Genomic DNA, 15,601 nt, shown 5'->3' on the forward strand with positions numbered 1-15,601 from the left:
ACAAGTTCAACAAGTTTCAATCATTTTCCAAGTTGAAAATACTGGAGAGCCTTGAGGAGAGGAGTGGATGGTAAATATGAACTAGATACAGCAAAGATACAACAGATCTAATTCCAAAGCTTGGTTGTTTTTTTTTTTCCTTTATTTATTTCTTTCTCTGAATAGGAGTAATCTGGTATTTGAAGAACAGACAAATTCTCTCCAAAACATGTTCTGAACTTCAACAAGAACCCTAACTTTGATGCAAAAGACTCTGAACTTTGGAAGGTGAGGTGGAATATAATATTGTGCTTCAAAATTCACTTGAGGTCTATCCCCAGAGTGCTAGGAAATGCTGGCTGCTCCTTCTAGCATCTTCACACCTTCTAGTTTGAGTTTGCACCAGGAATCACTCCCAAATAGTGACCAGAGCAGTGCTGTCAGCCTTTAGAAGCCTCCTGTGGTTATTTGGTTCGTTCTCTCTGCAAACCAGGCTTTGAAACCCCAAGCTGTGCCCATCTCATCCTGTTGGAATATCAGCACACCCAGACACGTAAACAATGTGCCTCTTCACGAGGCAAGGAAAATCAATGAGGCTTTGAAAAGACATACTCTTTAAAGTCATGGCCTTATTTGGGAACTTGCAAGAAGCTTGGCTGTCACAGGAGAATATTTTGGCTCCGTGACAGTTTTCTTTTGTATGGTTCTTCAGTGAAGAATCTCCTGGGTTTGTGCAGTGATGGCTTGCAAGTGTTGTGTGGCTTTTTTACTCCTTCCCAGGAAAATTTGCTTGAGGAGAAACCAACATGTTGGTCAAAAGATGCCAAAGACCCCTTTTGACCTCTCTTGTCCAAAAATGTAGAGAAAAGGCAGGTTTTCAAAGATAAAATGAAAAAAATCCTGGTATTTCAGTATTCCTGAGCAAACTCACATGTTTTTATCATAATTACTTCTCTACACTCTTTTTGTTTCTCACTACTCATGTGTTGAGTGTTGCCTTCTGTTTATGTAAGTGTGGGATTGTTTAGGAATAATCTGGTCTGACATCACACTTGTGATCCTTACGCTCCTTGGGAACATTTCCTTTATGTTCCTAACACCCTGTGAACTGTGGTGGGATAAAAGAGCCTGCATGATAAAGATAAATAATAAACTGAAGGGAGAGTGTCAGAGACAGAAGCATTTTAGACTTGGAGTTGTTTGGGGAGAAAGAGAGAGGGGAGAGATTATCTCAGCAGCATTTTGAAAGGGTTTCAGAGGAGGTAGTTGAAAGAGAAAGGGGAATTAGAGAAGAAAGGTGTGATTGTAACCTAAAAACCACTGTGGCTGTTTCTGAATCCCCTGTCTATATGATATAGAGGTGGAATATAAAATTGCTTCAGAGACTGAAGCTGTACAATTTAGTGAATTCTGAAGGGAGAAGGGCCCTCAGGCCACACTGATGTTGGAGACCTGGGGCACAATGGTGGGCAGTGCCACATGGATCTGTCACAACATGGATACCAGAAAGGACGCCCTCGAGCATCAACGATACTCTTAAATCATTATAATTTTGGGGGAAGTTGAGAAGTTGAGGGAAGAGGGTGAGGTCAGCACAGTCTGGCTGTGGGACTGGTATCTATCCTTCAGAATTTTGCTTCCTACAAAATACCCTTCTGCCCAGGATATTGAATCCTCTTCTCCAGCATCCTTGTCAGGTTTCCCTTGACCTGTTCTTGCTATTCCTGTGCTTGTAGTGACCCAGCACACATTTCAGCTCCTTTCTGCTCTGCCCAGTACCCTTCTGTTCCTGAGGAGGTGGGGAGGCAGCTGCACAGGCTGGGCTCTGTTCCCAGCCCTGCACTGCAAATGTTGCCATGACAGAGGTGACATTTGGCTGGTGCTGGTGTGTCTTTGGGGAGAGGGCAGGGGGAGAGGGCAGAGTACCTGGTGCAGAAGCAACCCTAGGGTCCAGCATAATGCCACTTAATATTGTGCATCTGATACCAGCCTGAGGTGGCAAAAGGGACAGTGCCCATGGCAGTGGATGGGAAAGGAAGATTTGTGAAACTTGAGAGAGATTGAGCTATTTGCAGCCGATGTGGGGAGTGCATCTAGGAATGTGAGGCTGGAAGGAGCACGTGTCAGGCTGATGTGCAGTGCTCTGGGAGAGAAATCTGAGTTAAAAATGTTGAGGAATAGGGATTCGTGTCTGTGGCTGGAAACAGAAGGAATTTCAGGAGCAAGTGGAATAATTTTTGGATAGTATTTGATGGTTTGTGATCATTTCTCATTTTATGAGTCTTGTGCATTGATTTCCAGAGCCTTGCTATTTCTGTCCTCCCTTTCAAGGTCATTGGGATGCACTGGTTACTCTGTAGCTTCATTCATTAGAAATTAGCTAAGCTGGGATTTGACTAGGATGCTTATCTGGGATGACCTGAACCATTTGCTTCAGGAAGTCATTCGTACTTGAAAAGACAAATGTATCTCATGTTAAAGGACAGATCATGCTCACCTCTCTTTCCCTCCAAAGATGAGGGAAGTAGGATTTGACTCTTGAACAAATGCTTAATACTTGAAGATACCAGTCAGTTGTCTGAACTGAATTGGTGTCCAGTTCCATTTCAAATGACCTGGAGGATCCAAGTGCTGGATGTGGGGCTGATGGCCATGACCAGAGCCCAGCTGGATGCCAGACACTGTGCACCTGCTGGGATTTGAACCCCAAGCAATGCTAGGCAGGATGGCAGCGGGAATAGGCAATGTTTCAGCTGTGAGCACTGCTGCAGTTTGCTGTGGGGTTTGGTGTACAAATATGAGTCAGTGGAACTAGAGCCAGACCACTGTGATTGCAAAACCCACTTCTGATTTCCCCTTCTGTCCTTGCCTGGTCTTGCATACCTCCTTTGTGCAGTTTTGGGATGGACACAAGTGTATCCCATTGCTTTTGCCAAGGTTGTGACCTGATTGTGAGACAGATTGGATGAGTTCTGTATGGCTTGCCTCTTAGTCTAGCCTAAGTGATGAAAAGGGCCCCCTCAGCACAGGTAGGGAGGCAATTGGTGTTGTAATAAGCTGGATTCATGGTAAGGTAAGGCAGTTTGTACTACTGCTCCTTACTTGGCTGTAAAAATGCTACCAGCTCCACCATAGGCAGTTAATCATGGTTGTATAGGCTAAGTAGGCAGTTTTTTAAAGACAGAGTGAGAAAAGGGGATCATTCAGCTGAGAAATGATAAGCCATGCAATTACAGCTGGGCAAGCAGTGTGTGTGTGTGTGACCTCCTGCTCTGCTCCTCCTCCCAAGCTGTCCTGGTTTCTTCTGGCTGGCTCTTGAACAGGAGTGGTGGCTGGCCAGGGCTTAGGGCTGTTGGGACAGGTCACAGTAATGGTTTGATTTGTTGAAGACTGGCTCAGATTGTGCATAGAGCAGAGGTCTGGGGGCTGGAAGAGCCAAAATGACAATTCAGACTTCATCAGTAACATTGCTACACAGTCCTGAAGGAAACAGTGGGGCTTTACTATTCCAGCCACCACCTTAGAAATCCTGTTCTTATTAGAGGAGATACAGGAAGATTAGGAGATGCATGGAAAATTATGGTTAAAAAATGCAAAACAAACTCCCCCTAACATGGGGGCTCTGTTAGTGTTTTGCTTTTATGAATTTTAGTGCTTGTCCTTTTGTTAGGAAATTGACTCTCATCCCTACCACCACTGGAAACTGAAAGGCTGATGATGTTCAGATGATGGGGGGTCCTAAATGCTGCTTGGGTTCATGGATTGTATAAAGGCTTTTGCTCTCATGTGGTTTTTGTAATTTTCATGCATTTGACTCTAAAGGGTAACATGCAGCTTATGTTAAAAAGGCATTTTTGTGTTCATTTTGGCACATCCTTTAATTAAAGTGTCAGACCTGATACTGTTTCATTGAAAAAGCCAGTGGACCCCCTTCAATGGGTCCAGCAGAAGCAGAAAAAAACAGGAGCTGTGATATTTCTCAGCTTCTTAAACAAAACCTAAAAACACAGAATTTTTCAATCTTCATTCTTTTTTTATGTGAAGAACAAATGAGGGATAGAAACAAGATATTCATAACAATACTTTGCAACACAAGCTTCCTGCTTTGGTTTTGTTTTGCCATAGAATATCATAAAACATTCCTCCTTGCTAGGTCTTGCTTAAAAATATTGGGTCTTAGTGATGCTCTGCAAAGAGATTGGTAAAGCTGGCACATATCCATTGACCCTGTGCAGCGTGGCCAAGCCACATGCATTTCAGAGAAAGCTCCCCTGAGGTTCTCCTGGGTTGTACAATATACTTGTGGCCACCCTTAACTTTCCTCCAGCCTTAAAGGAGTAAGGCAGTGTGAAGTCTCAGCACTGTGGTGTAGCTGTGTCAGTGGTTCTGGTTAAAGATGATGTACAGTGCTCCTCCCCTGTGTGTGCTTTCCTTAGGGAGCAGGCGTTGTCAGTCAGTAAATTCCACAGGAGCTACCACAAAGGGGAGAGGTTGTGGGAATGACCTGGTGCTGCCTGTGGAACATCTGCTGTAGCAGCCAGACACACTTCAGGAGCAAACTGTTCTGTGCCCAAGGGATGGGAAGGTCCTGCTCACAGAGCCAAAGAGCTGTGGAGGTTGGCAAGGACATCTGGAGATCATCGAGTCCAACCCTTGCTCACGGCGTTGTCCTAAGGAGTTTTTAATATCTCCCAAGATGCTGATGCCAGCCTTTCTAGGCAACCTGTGCCAATGTTTGAGCATTCATGGTAGAGAAGTTTCTTCTTATTTCTGAATTGAATTTCCTGTATTTCAAAATTTGTACCTATTGCCTCTTGTCCTGTCACCTCTGAGAAGAGTCTGACTGCCTTCCTTACTCCCCCACTGTGTATTTTTACACAGTGGTGAATGTGTCTATAATGATGTGATGTCAAAAGCCTTACTGGAGGCAAGACTTGTTCATGCAGAATAGGCCAGAACCTGGCCAAGGTGACAGTGATGTCACCTTTCTCTGGCTAGAAGCACAGCTCCTGTGGCACCATACACTGGCAAGTCTTTCCTGCCAGCAAGGCCATTTGGGATAGTGTGTAAAAGTGCTGATGAGTGCTAGAATGTAATGAAGCCTTGGAGGAATCAGAACTTTGTGTGTTCTCATGGGAGTGAGGAAATGTTCTGAAATTGCCACAACTTAGGTCTGGTGCTGCTGTCAGGAGCTGTTTCTGAACAAAGAATTCCACAGTGTGTGTGAATAATTCCTGCACATGTTTATTCTAATGTCTTTTGCATCAGATGCAAGGGAAGAAAAATCTGGGGGGGTTTTTTTCCAGTCTTTTTATAGGAAGAAGGGGAAGAACACGTGCTAATGTGACAGCAGTGCAGCTTGGTTTTGGCAGATTCTCTGTCAACAGCACCTTATGCTGAATAACCCCCATGTGCAGCAGCTTCCCAGCACCTAAAGGAGAGCTGGAGATGGACTTCTTATAAGGGCTTATGATGATAGGCCATGGGGGAATGGCTTCAAATTGAAACAGGAGATGTTTAAATTAGGTATCAGGAAAAAATTTTTCACTGTGAGGGTGGTGAGGCCCTGGCACAGGCTGCCCAGAGAAGCTGTGGCTGCCCCATCTCTGGAAGTGTTCAAGGCCAGGTTGGATGGGGCTTGGAACAACCTGTTCTGGTGGAGTATGTCCCCACCCACTGTACAGGTTGGAATGAGATGATATTTAAGGTCCCTTCCAACCCAAACCATTCTCTAATTCTGTGTTCCAGGTGAAATTCCTGGCCTTGATCCAGTCTGTGTATTCACATGATGTGTATGTAAAATCCCCATAAGCCACCAGCTCCTAATACCTGGGTGCTGTGATCTTGTGCTGCAGAGAGCTTGCTCTACAGCCATGGACTTTTATCAGCTGCAGTGAGGTAACTTTTGGCCAAGGAGCAGAACTGTAAAACAGCCTTCATTTTTGTCTTGCCTACATCCTACCATCTAACTAGAGAGTGGAGAGGTGTAAGTGTTATAACCCACTCCAGAAGGCAAGAGTAACCCAGGTTTTGTTAATAGATCCCTTGGGGCAGAGTAGAGGGAAATGACAGTGAATGCTCAGTGTCTGTAAATATAGACATGTAGGGTTCATTGTAGAACAGTTCGGCTGCACAGGAAAACAGATATGTACCCATTTTGGTTGTTGTTATCTACAGCAACATGACAATATGAAAGCATTAAAGTATCACTTAAGGAAATGTATAAGAAAGGGTAAGAGTAGAAAGATCTCACCAACCATGGGCCTCATGCTGAAGCTTGGTTGTGGTTGGTTTTTTTTGACGTTTGTTGGTCAAAGTGATGGTTGCAGACTGATTCCATGAGGAGGTGGTAGTGGTGGCAATCCTAAAGAGGCAGTGGAGAAAACTGCCCAGACCACACCATCTGTTGGGTTTATATTCAGTCAGGTTCAGGTGGGAGCACCCAGGTACCTCCCTCGGGGTAAGTCGGATGATGTAATATGGATCAGGGGATGCTGCTGGAGTCTTTGACACCTTTGAAGATGTCACAGCTGCACAGAAGTTCTGTCAGTGCAGTTGAGTCCATTGTGGTTCATTATGGCCATCAGCAGAGATGAAAACCTTCAGGCCACGTGTGACTGTCCTGGTACTGCCTGGCAGGGGTTACGAGAGCTGAGTTCACTGCAGTGGGGATGGGGTGACAGGACCAGCCTGGTGGGTTTGCCTCTGTCCTGCCCTCGCTCAACACCAGCTGGAGCCCTAGGGCTGAGCTCACCCCCCTCTGCACATCAGCAGCTTCCCCCCAGTGTGTGAGCCATCAGCATTCCAGCCCCGCTTCCAGTATCCCTTGTGGATACACTCCTCTCCCCACACCTGGGACGATTAAACTGTAGTATCCCCATTATCTTATCTCATGTTCCCTCACAGTCCAAATTCCAGCTTATCAGCTGGAATCAGGCATATCTGGGGAGGTGTGGGCTTCGGGGATGGTTGCAGGTGGGTGCCTGCTTCTCTGCAGTTTGCTCCAGTGGGCAAAAGCCCTTCTATGGATTTAGAAATGTTTAAACCATTAACCGTTTCAGTCTCTCCCAATAAGAAGACCCAGTTGTTATAGGAATACTCTTCTAATGTTTACCAGAGAAGATGTCTAGTAGACACTGGTATTCTCTGTGCAGAATACCTTCTGTCTTGCCAGCGTTCCTGATAATGAGTCACAAATTCAGGCAATGATGTGCCTGTGTGTGGGGGAGGTTGCTTGGTTTATGGTGCCTGCTGCTTCTGACTGCAAGCATGCCACTGTGCAGGTGAAACCCTCACAAGATCTAGGCCACTAATGGCTTGGAGATGACAAGAAGCCAGGGTGTCTGTGGTGGTATGTGTATTTGTATTCATGTCTGAAGCACACAGGTGTGTGTTTGTTGAGATATGAGGTGTACGCCCCACAGAAGTGTCCAGATGTTTTATTGGGAAGTGCCCTTTAGTGGATGACCATGGTTTATTCAGACACTATTTCCAGTTCCACTGACATTTCACTCGATAATGGTGATGGTGGTCAAGTTGTAGCATCTAACTTCCCTTTTTTCCATACTTAATCCCTCACAACTTGGAAAAAGTCAAATTGACTCATTTCAGCTAGCTTTAAGGAAGTTTACAACATGTATTTCTTTTTGTTTTCCCTAATAGTGTCTTCTGTGAACTGCTCTGTGTTTGTACAGATACTAATCAGCAAAGGTGTAGCTGCTGTAATATCCTGTGGCTGTCAGGTGAATATTAAGGCAGTGTAATTTATTATTACAAAGCAGACTTCTGTCTGCAGCACAATTCAAATTTATCTGTGCTGAACTGAAAAAAAAAGGTTGATATTTGTTTATCTAGGAAAAATAGTACATTGTTACCTTGCACTTCAAATTTGTATAGCCTTGTCCCTTTCCTTGGGAGGGATTTTTGGTTTTTTATCAGTAGGGTCATAGAGTGGTTCGGGTGGGAAAGGACCTTAAACTAGATGGGATCTAATTCCCATCCCCTGCCATGGACAGAGATATCTTCCACCAGACCAGGTTGCTCAGAGCTTCACCCAGCCTGGCCTTGAACACTTGCAGGGATGGGGTATCCACAGCTTCTCTGAGCAGCCTGTTGCAGTGCCTTGCCACCCTCACAGGAAGGAATTTCTTCCTAATATCTATTCTTAACTGGCCTTTCAGTTTGAAGCAGTTCTCCCTTGTTCTGTCACTACATTTTGTACGATTTTAAATAATTTCTCATAAACAGGAAGCAAATCCCAAATCCTGGTCACATCAACTAACATTTGCAACCTATACAGACTGAATCTTAGTTTTTAGATGTTTGGTGGCTTGACCAAATTTCTTCTTTTACTAATTAGAATTTATCTCCTATATCCTTGTCTGTTGTTTATGTAAACTGCTTTTCCATTTTGAGCTTTCTATGGTGGTCAGCACCACACAGTCCTACACTTGACTGGATATTCCAGGCACTGTTGCAGTGATCAATAACTTAATAATCCCTATGGAGCTTTTAGTTTTCACCCCGAGTGGCTGAGTTCTGTTGGATTGCTAGTTGTGACTTGGTGCTATCCCCAAGGGCTGATAGAAAATCAGTAAGAACCTCATTCTCTCTGGTTCACTCCAGTGCATCTTCCCTAAAGCACTGGAATAAGGCAGATGAGGCTGTATGTGGAAAACATCCCCTTGCAGCCCTGTGAGCTGCTGTGCACTGGTCTGCACCTGGTACAGGGTGTCTGTTCATGAAAATGGTATGTGATACTCCCAGAATGATAAGAGTAAAGCTGTGGGGAAGGCATCAGCCATCCTGTGGTCAGGAATCTCAAGCCCTGAGATTTGCAAAGCATGAAGCATGCTTGGGCCAAGGTTGAAAGGGAAACAATTTGATTTTTTTTCTGTGCAAATATTCTGTGATAATTCCAAGATATATAAATGAGGTAGGATTTTTTGGTGAAGCTTGGCATCAGAAAATCAAACTTTCATGGTCAACCTGAAAATCTGAGAGTGAAAGGAGAAGCCTGAAATATGTTGGATTATCTTTGTGCATCAAAATTCACGTTGTATTTTAAGGCAACACATAATAGAAGTACCATTGATAAAAGGAGGAAAAAAAATTGTTCATTTTTGCCCCACCCATCCTCCCCTTTAACAGCTGAAGCTTTGAGTCAATACTCTAATACTGAATGCATCCTTGTCCTGTCAGCTTAAGGGCACTGCAGTTATTTTTACAATTTCCCCACTACCTGAACAAACTAAGGTAGCCACTTATTTTCTATTTCAATAAACATTTTAAATCTTATTTTCTTAAGCCCACAAAAGACATTTGAACTCAGAGACAGTCCTGTCAAAAGGAGATTTTTCAGCATATTCTGGGATGCTGCCTGTGATTGCCACATTCTCCACTGTGTAGAAATTTTGAAGATGCAATGAATGAACACTCATTAGATATGCTCTCGTTGGCTCATTTCCCTTCTTTTTGTTTTCTTCCTCATGAATTGAAGTGAATGCTGAATTTTTCAGCACAGTTGCAGGGTTTTTTTTAGAGTGGTCTGAATATCACTTCAGCATAATGATAATGCAGGCTTAATGACAGAAGTCCACTGTGTTAGTGGCTTTCTTCCTTTCTTGAGCAAGGGAATAAGGGAATAACTTCATTAAAATATCTCAGTCTGTTTGTGATCAGATAATGTCACCAAGCATCTGGCAAAGGCTGTGGTGGAATTTCAGGTCAGGAGGACAAATGCTGATACACTGATATACTAAATAACAATAATGCAAGATGTTACACTTGAGGAAACCGGGCTCTTAGCAGAGTATCAGCATGAGGCCCTTGGATGGCAGGGAAATACTGGATAAAGCCAGAAATGTCACCAGTAACCTCTGCCTTGATCTGGTTTGTCATATTTCCAGGCTTTTTGTGCATCCTTTGCTTTGTTGACAAGCTTTCATCAAGGATAACCACTTCTATTACAGTCTCACTTGTTTGTTAGAGCCCAGCATTAAAACTGCAAAGTGTTTCCCAAAAACTGCTGCTTGTCTTCAGTGGGAGGGACACTCAATGTCACATCTTTTTGGCCTCTGATCACAAGGTGGGGTCTGGGTCCCATAGTTCCCATTAACAAAAATTTTCCCACCAAACTTTAGTAAATTTTTCTTTCATGTGACATAATTTCAATTTTTGGTACACTGAGCGACATTTGTCATCAAATGTTTGGGCTGATTATACTGCCAGGAAGGGAGTAAACAACTCTTGTGAAAAATTTCATTGCTGATTGTGGTTTCTGACATAATTTCTGTCTGCTTCTCAAGACCTTTAGTCTGGCCCAGGGCACAGGAAGTTACAGTCTTTGCTAAAATGTTATAAGGAGGTATTATAGCCTTGCATTTATTTATGTATTTGGCCATTGCATGTGTTCATGTGACCTTCTGAAACTCCTGTGGGTTCTGTTTGGTAAAATTTCATGCTGAGCCTCATTCATGGACATGATGGTCTCAGATCTTACTGTTGAATATGGGAATCCTAGTAATTAATTAACCAGAACTGGGACTATTGGTTGTCTCACGTGATAGAAGTCCTGCTGTTTCTGTGTGTAATGCTGTCAGCTGTTGTGAAAGTGCTGGCCAAGAAAAAAAAAAGTTAAAATGTTATCCTAATGAAACCTTTCAACAGCTGACCTCTGCTGTATATGAAAACTTTGTGGAGGATGTTTGCTTTTCTAGTCCTTCACAGTGAACTCATTGATGACAGAAGCCTTGACTTGAACAGTTAACTATTTACTTGCATTGTGGCTCTTGAGAAACTGCAGAAATTGGAAGACCAGACAGTGATTTTGTCAACTTTGTTTCAAGAAGAATGCTTAGGGAAAGCAGTGTGTTTGCTCTTAATTTTGTAGAATGCTTTATTTTAGATAAACAGCATGAAAGAGAAACACCAGCCCTCTTCCACTTGATTCAAGTTAGAGGAAAATTGTGGTGGGCAAGAAAAAACAGAAGTTCAGAATTCCGTCCTCCCCCATGAGGGATCTTGGCTAGCTCTGAAGGTATAAAACTGTTTCCTGCAAGGTCAGGAGCACAGTTGCTTGCAAGGGGTGCCTCTCCTGTGCCCAGCTGCTTGGGTGCTGTGTACAGTGAGCATACTTGTGCTGAAGTTCAGCCTAAATATGGCAGGTGGCTTCTTTTGACGGTTGGGCTGTTCTCCTCTCTGCCAATTTTAATCTTTTATTAGGCTGTAGCCAGAATCACCTACCTTGCAGTCCTGCTCTTGCTGGATGCTTGTGGAAGAATTAATTTCTGTCAGATGGTGTGACTGCATGTGTTTTAGTGCTCCTACAGCGTGCCTTTATTGTCACTTAACACTATCACATTTGTTTAAAGGAAATAAAATGAAACCCAAGGTCACTACTACATTAAAAACACCATGTCTCAAATAAATGTGGAATTTTTTTTTTTGTTTCCAGTGCTGGGTTTGTTTTTTTTTTTGCCATGAATGCCTTTTCCTTTCATTCCAGCCCTTTTTACCTGTATTTCTCAGCATGAGATCAGATGCCACAGTTACCATGGCCTGTCCCCAGTCACTGTGTCCAGGAGATGTGGCAGTCTGTACCCTTTGGATGCTTTTCCAGCCTCCAAATCCCACAGCTCAGTGGGACAGCCATTGCCCTAGGTTCCCCATAGTGAACCTCAGGAGCTGTAGTTGGGTTTGGATATTTCAAACTCCATCCAACATCCTCCATGTGTTTGCTTGTGCTAGAAACCAGCCCTAGCAGTGAAAGAGGCAAGTCAAGGAGGGGAGCAGCCCCAGAGGCAGGTTTGTGACTTTCCCAGGCAGCATGTTCTCCCACTGCCCCATTCTGTCTCCTTCCCAGGGCTGGGGTTGATTTCCCAGGATTTGAATCTGCTCATTTCCAGCAGTCCTCACCTTTCACTGCTCTCTAGCCAGCAGGTGTCTGGCAGAGCCTGTCCCCACTCTGGCCAGTGCTGGCACCCCTGGGTGTCCCCACGCTGTGATGGCTGATGCTGAGGCTGATGCAGTGTGCCCCAGGGTTAAACCTCCCCCTGGCCTCCCCATCCCGCTGCTGAGTTTGGCTGCCTGGGCAAAGTCTCCCCAGTCTCATGGCTAACACCCATACAGCCCCTAAGCAAACTGGTGATGGGAGTGTGATTCCTGCAGGTCCAAAATTTCCAAGGGGTTGCTACGGGGATGGCGAGCTCTGGCTCCTGCCCTTTGGGGTGCGTTCCCCAGCACTCTGAGCGGTGTTTGCCCTCTGCACGCCTCGCTGCCGCGTTATTCCAGCAGCAGAGGTGCCCTCCCTTGCCGGGCCGTTCCGGGAGCGCGGCCGTGCGCTTCCCGCGGCGGCAGCGCGGCTCCGCGCGGAGGAGCGCGGGCTGGCCCCTGAGCCCCCGGGAGGGGCCGGCACGGGGTGAGTGGCCGTGCCACCGAGGTTGTCCCCGTGTGTCGCCCCTGGGGTGCGCAGCGGATGCTCTGCCCCCTGCGCTGGCTGCGCTGTTGCCATGGAGATTGCGTGCGCTGTTGCTAGGCAGCTCAAGCATCCTCGCCTGCACACTGCAATGCCACGAAATGCTCAACTTTCCTCATCCCTGTCTCCCTTCTGTGATCTCGCAGATCTGACTCCTTTGGCTCTTATCCCACCTCGTTCAGTTGCACTGCTGCGATTTCTTGGTGTTAACCCTGCAAACCCAAAAAAGCCCGCATGGCACTGCAAACAGGGTTTATGGCAATGAGTTCAGGGCTGAAGGAGTTAAAGTGGTTGGGAATAGACTACAGAGGAAATGATTTCTAGCAGATAAACTACTTTAAATGTTCTGGCATTCATGGAAGGGGAGGTTTGTGGATGCAGTCTTTTGTTCCATCACTGATGGTTTAGATGAATAAAATCAGACTAAAATATCACTACAAGGTAAGAAAATCAGCTTGAATGGGCCTAATTAATCTCTTCGGTTACGATATATATTTAGTTTTTTATTATCCTCTGCTTGCGCTTGCTGATTTTGATGTAGCATGTGAATGATAATTTAGCTGTGAAGCCTGTCGTGTACCATATTTGACTTATTTGGCTTGAATAATAAAGATATCAGCCTGTATTCTTGGAGTATACTGCATTAATCAGACTTGCAGGAATGATCACATGGTACTCTATCGCCTTTTCCTGTTAGCTGCTGCTTGTCAGCAGCTGGCTGAGCTGTAGGCTGCAGGCCAGTATCTGCATACCCTTTCTCCTCAGAATATTCCAAATATACTGTCTCTTCATTATGCATTTTGCTGCAGTTTGACAAACTAAATGGTCCTCTGCACGTTAAGAAGATTATTTTACATTTCAGAGCATTTGTGTAGTTGCTAGGCCATGTATGCATTTGAAGAATTCAGGTAGGCTCTCTGTTTTATACATCAGTGTGCTCGGTTTTTGTTCTCACAAGGTTTTTGCTGTGTAATGTCAGTCAGCTCTACAGTTAGTTCTTCAATGTGCAGATATTTATTGCGTTTTAGAATCTCTGCCCTGTGCATGGGGAGAAGTGCTTGGAGGGTTCGTTGCAGGTAACGGTAGCTTAACTGCATGATGAAGTGCAAAGCTGGGTAATTGATTATATCTTGCACAAATTTCATAGCCATGCAGCCAGAAACAGCGAGTACAGGGTAGTTATAAATATAAACCAGAAACTGTTCTCTTTAAAAGGGTCTTTGCTATTTTTAGTTCTGGAGAATCTGACAGATGCTCCTTCAAGATAAAATACTGATGGTGATAGAGAAGAGAAAATTGATGCTTGGATTGTACACAGGATTATATTTTATGCTGCTGCAGAGTATACATGTCTTTTTCATAACCTTGTTGCTGCAGAATTCCTTATGAATTATATTAAAAATAAGAATATTGTTTAGTTTGCTGGGGTTGGTTTGTAGTTTGCAAACATTTGAGCAGCTGTGATTGTTAGAATATAAATTAGCACTTTTTATTTGATATTGGTTCTGCTCAGTATTGCCTCTGCCCCCTCTCCTCCTCCATCCCCACCCCCAGTATAACTCCATCCTTATGCAAGTATTGAGGTCTATTAAAACCCCAATAGATATTTGAAGACATGAAACAGAATTTCTACCCTCACTAACAGACAATCATTTTCCTAATGCAGTATGGGACTTGAAAAATTTCTGGTCAGTAGTTGTGGGGTAGGGAGTGTCTCACTTTTTGTAAAAAATTTTTTTTTGCTTAATGTGTTCAGTTATTATAACTTGTGTTATAAAACTGTCCAGATAAAATGGTGACAATGTTGAAACAGCACTAGGCATCTCCTTATGATACATTTGTTTGTATATTGTTATTATAATGTATCCTAAAAATACTCTTTTTGAGTCAAAAAAATGGATTGTTTGACCAAGTATGTAACTAGAGGAGATGATGGATTCTTTTTCTAAATACAATGTGCATTCTTTATCAAATACCTTAAAATGAAACTTTCTACCCTCAGATTAGATATTTTTAACATTATTTCTGCGTTTTGTTAGGCAAATATATTGGCAATTTCCATTATTTTGTGACTTGCTGCTCAGTTCTGTGTGTGAGTGGTGACAAAAGCAGCAAAAGCAGGTACAGGACATCCCCACTCCCCAAAATGTTCTGATTCCAGCTGCAGGGGCTGAGGAGATCCAGGCTGACTCTGTGTATTCCTCCTGTTGTGAAGTGCAGCATGAATGCTGTCTGAAGGGAAAGATTTTACTGGAAGACTAGATAATGCTGTGTAACTGCTGTTGTCAGGGCTGTCAGGGGCTGCTTGGAATCTTGACATTGCTGATTGTTGGCAGTAAATTAAGGTGCAAATGGGCCCCAAACTTACCGTGCTACTTACTGTGCCCACAGAGTTGTTCGTATTTCTGCTAGTTCATTGGGTCCTATTCTTAATTGAGTGAAATTCTCAATACATCTAAATGAGAAAAAAAAAAAAAAGGTGTTTTTAAAATTCTGCTTTAAAAGCCTTAGCTGTCTTTCAGTGGCTTTCCTAGACATCTTGGGCCAGAAAGACACCTAGTTTTATGGCAAGAATGGTCAAATGCTGATTACACACCCATTAGGCTTATTAAATTATGTGTCATCCTGTCTTAGACTTGATTTGAAAATAGTATTAACATTTGATGTGCAGACTGCTAGACATTTTCTTTTAAATTTTGCACTGGTAGGGCTGGCGTTTCTGTATGGCAGCATTTAAATGGCATTTATGTTATTAGGAATTTCCGTGGTGTTTTGTTGAGGCTGCATCGGCGTGTTGATGAGGTTTTTTTAATGATATGATTATTCTCGTGCCTGTGGCTATTTTAGATTTTGATGGCATCAAAACAAATCTTGCAAGATAAAGATTAAAAAGAAGTCTAGCTGAGCAGTGGGGTGGAAGCCTCCCTGCCATGGGCTCCTGGAAGCAAAGTGGCTGTAGCAGCAGAGGGCACTCTGGCCTAAGGGCCCTGGCTCCAGGGTTGCCCCACTCTCTTTTGAAGGTCCCTGTCTTCCATGTGCTCAAAACACAGGCTTGCACTCATCTCTCTCCTTGACTTTATCCTGAAGTGGATGCTCGTGTGTGTGTTGCAGCAGCAGGGCTGTTTCCATCCACCAGGACACCTACAG

General features: G+C 43.9%; 1 protein-coding gene across 6 annotated transcripts in view; it reads left to right on the top strand.

Annotated features, from left to right (window-relative positions):
- The first annotated feature begins 208 nt into the window (after positions 1 to 208).
- EVL (Enah/Vasp-like) overlaps positions 209 to 15,601 on the top strand; it is a 131,422-nt gene continuing 116,029 nt past the window's right edge. For 4 of the 6 annotated variants that reach the window (XM_041476354.1, XM_041476357.1, XM_041476359.1 and 1 more), the window contains exon 1: positions 209 to 267. In XM_041476354.1, the coding sequence (XP_041332288.1) occupies positions 242 to 267 (26 nt within the window). In that variant the 5' untranslated portion in view covers positions 209 to 241. Of the gene's footprint in view, positions 268 to 13,136; positions 13,363 to 15,601 lie in introns of those variants that run through there. The other 2 variants (XM_041476360.1, XM_041476355.1) reach the window with 2 other exon arrangements.

The sequence above is a fragment of the Pyrgilauda ruficollis genome, unplaced genomic scaffold (assembly GCF_017590135.1).
Source record: "Pyrgilauda ruficollis isolate IOZ18807 unplaced genomic scaffold, ASM1759013v1 scaffold38, whole genome shotgun sequence".
In the NCBI taxonomy this organism is placed as follows: domain Eukaryota; kingdom Metazoa; phylum Chordata; class Aves; order Passeriformes; family Passeridae; genus Pyrgilauda; species Pyrgilauda ruficollis.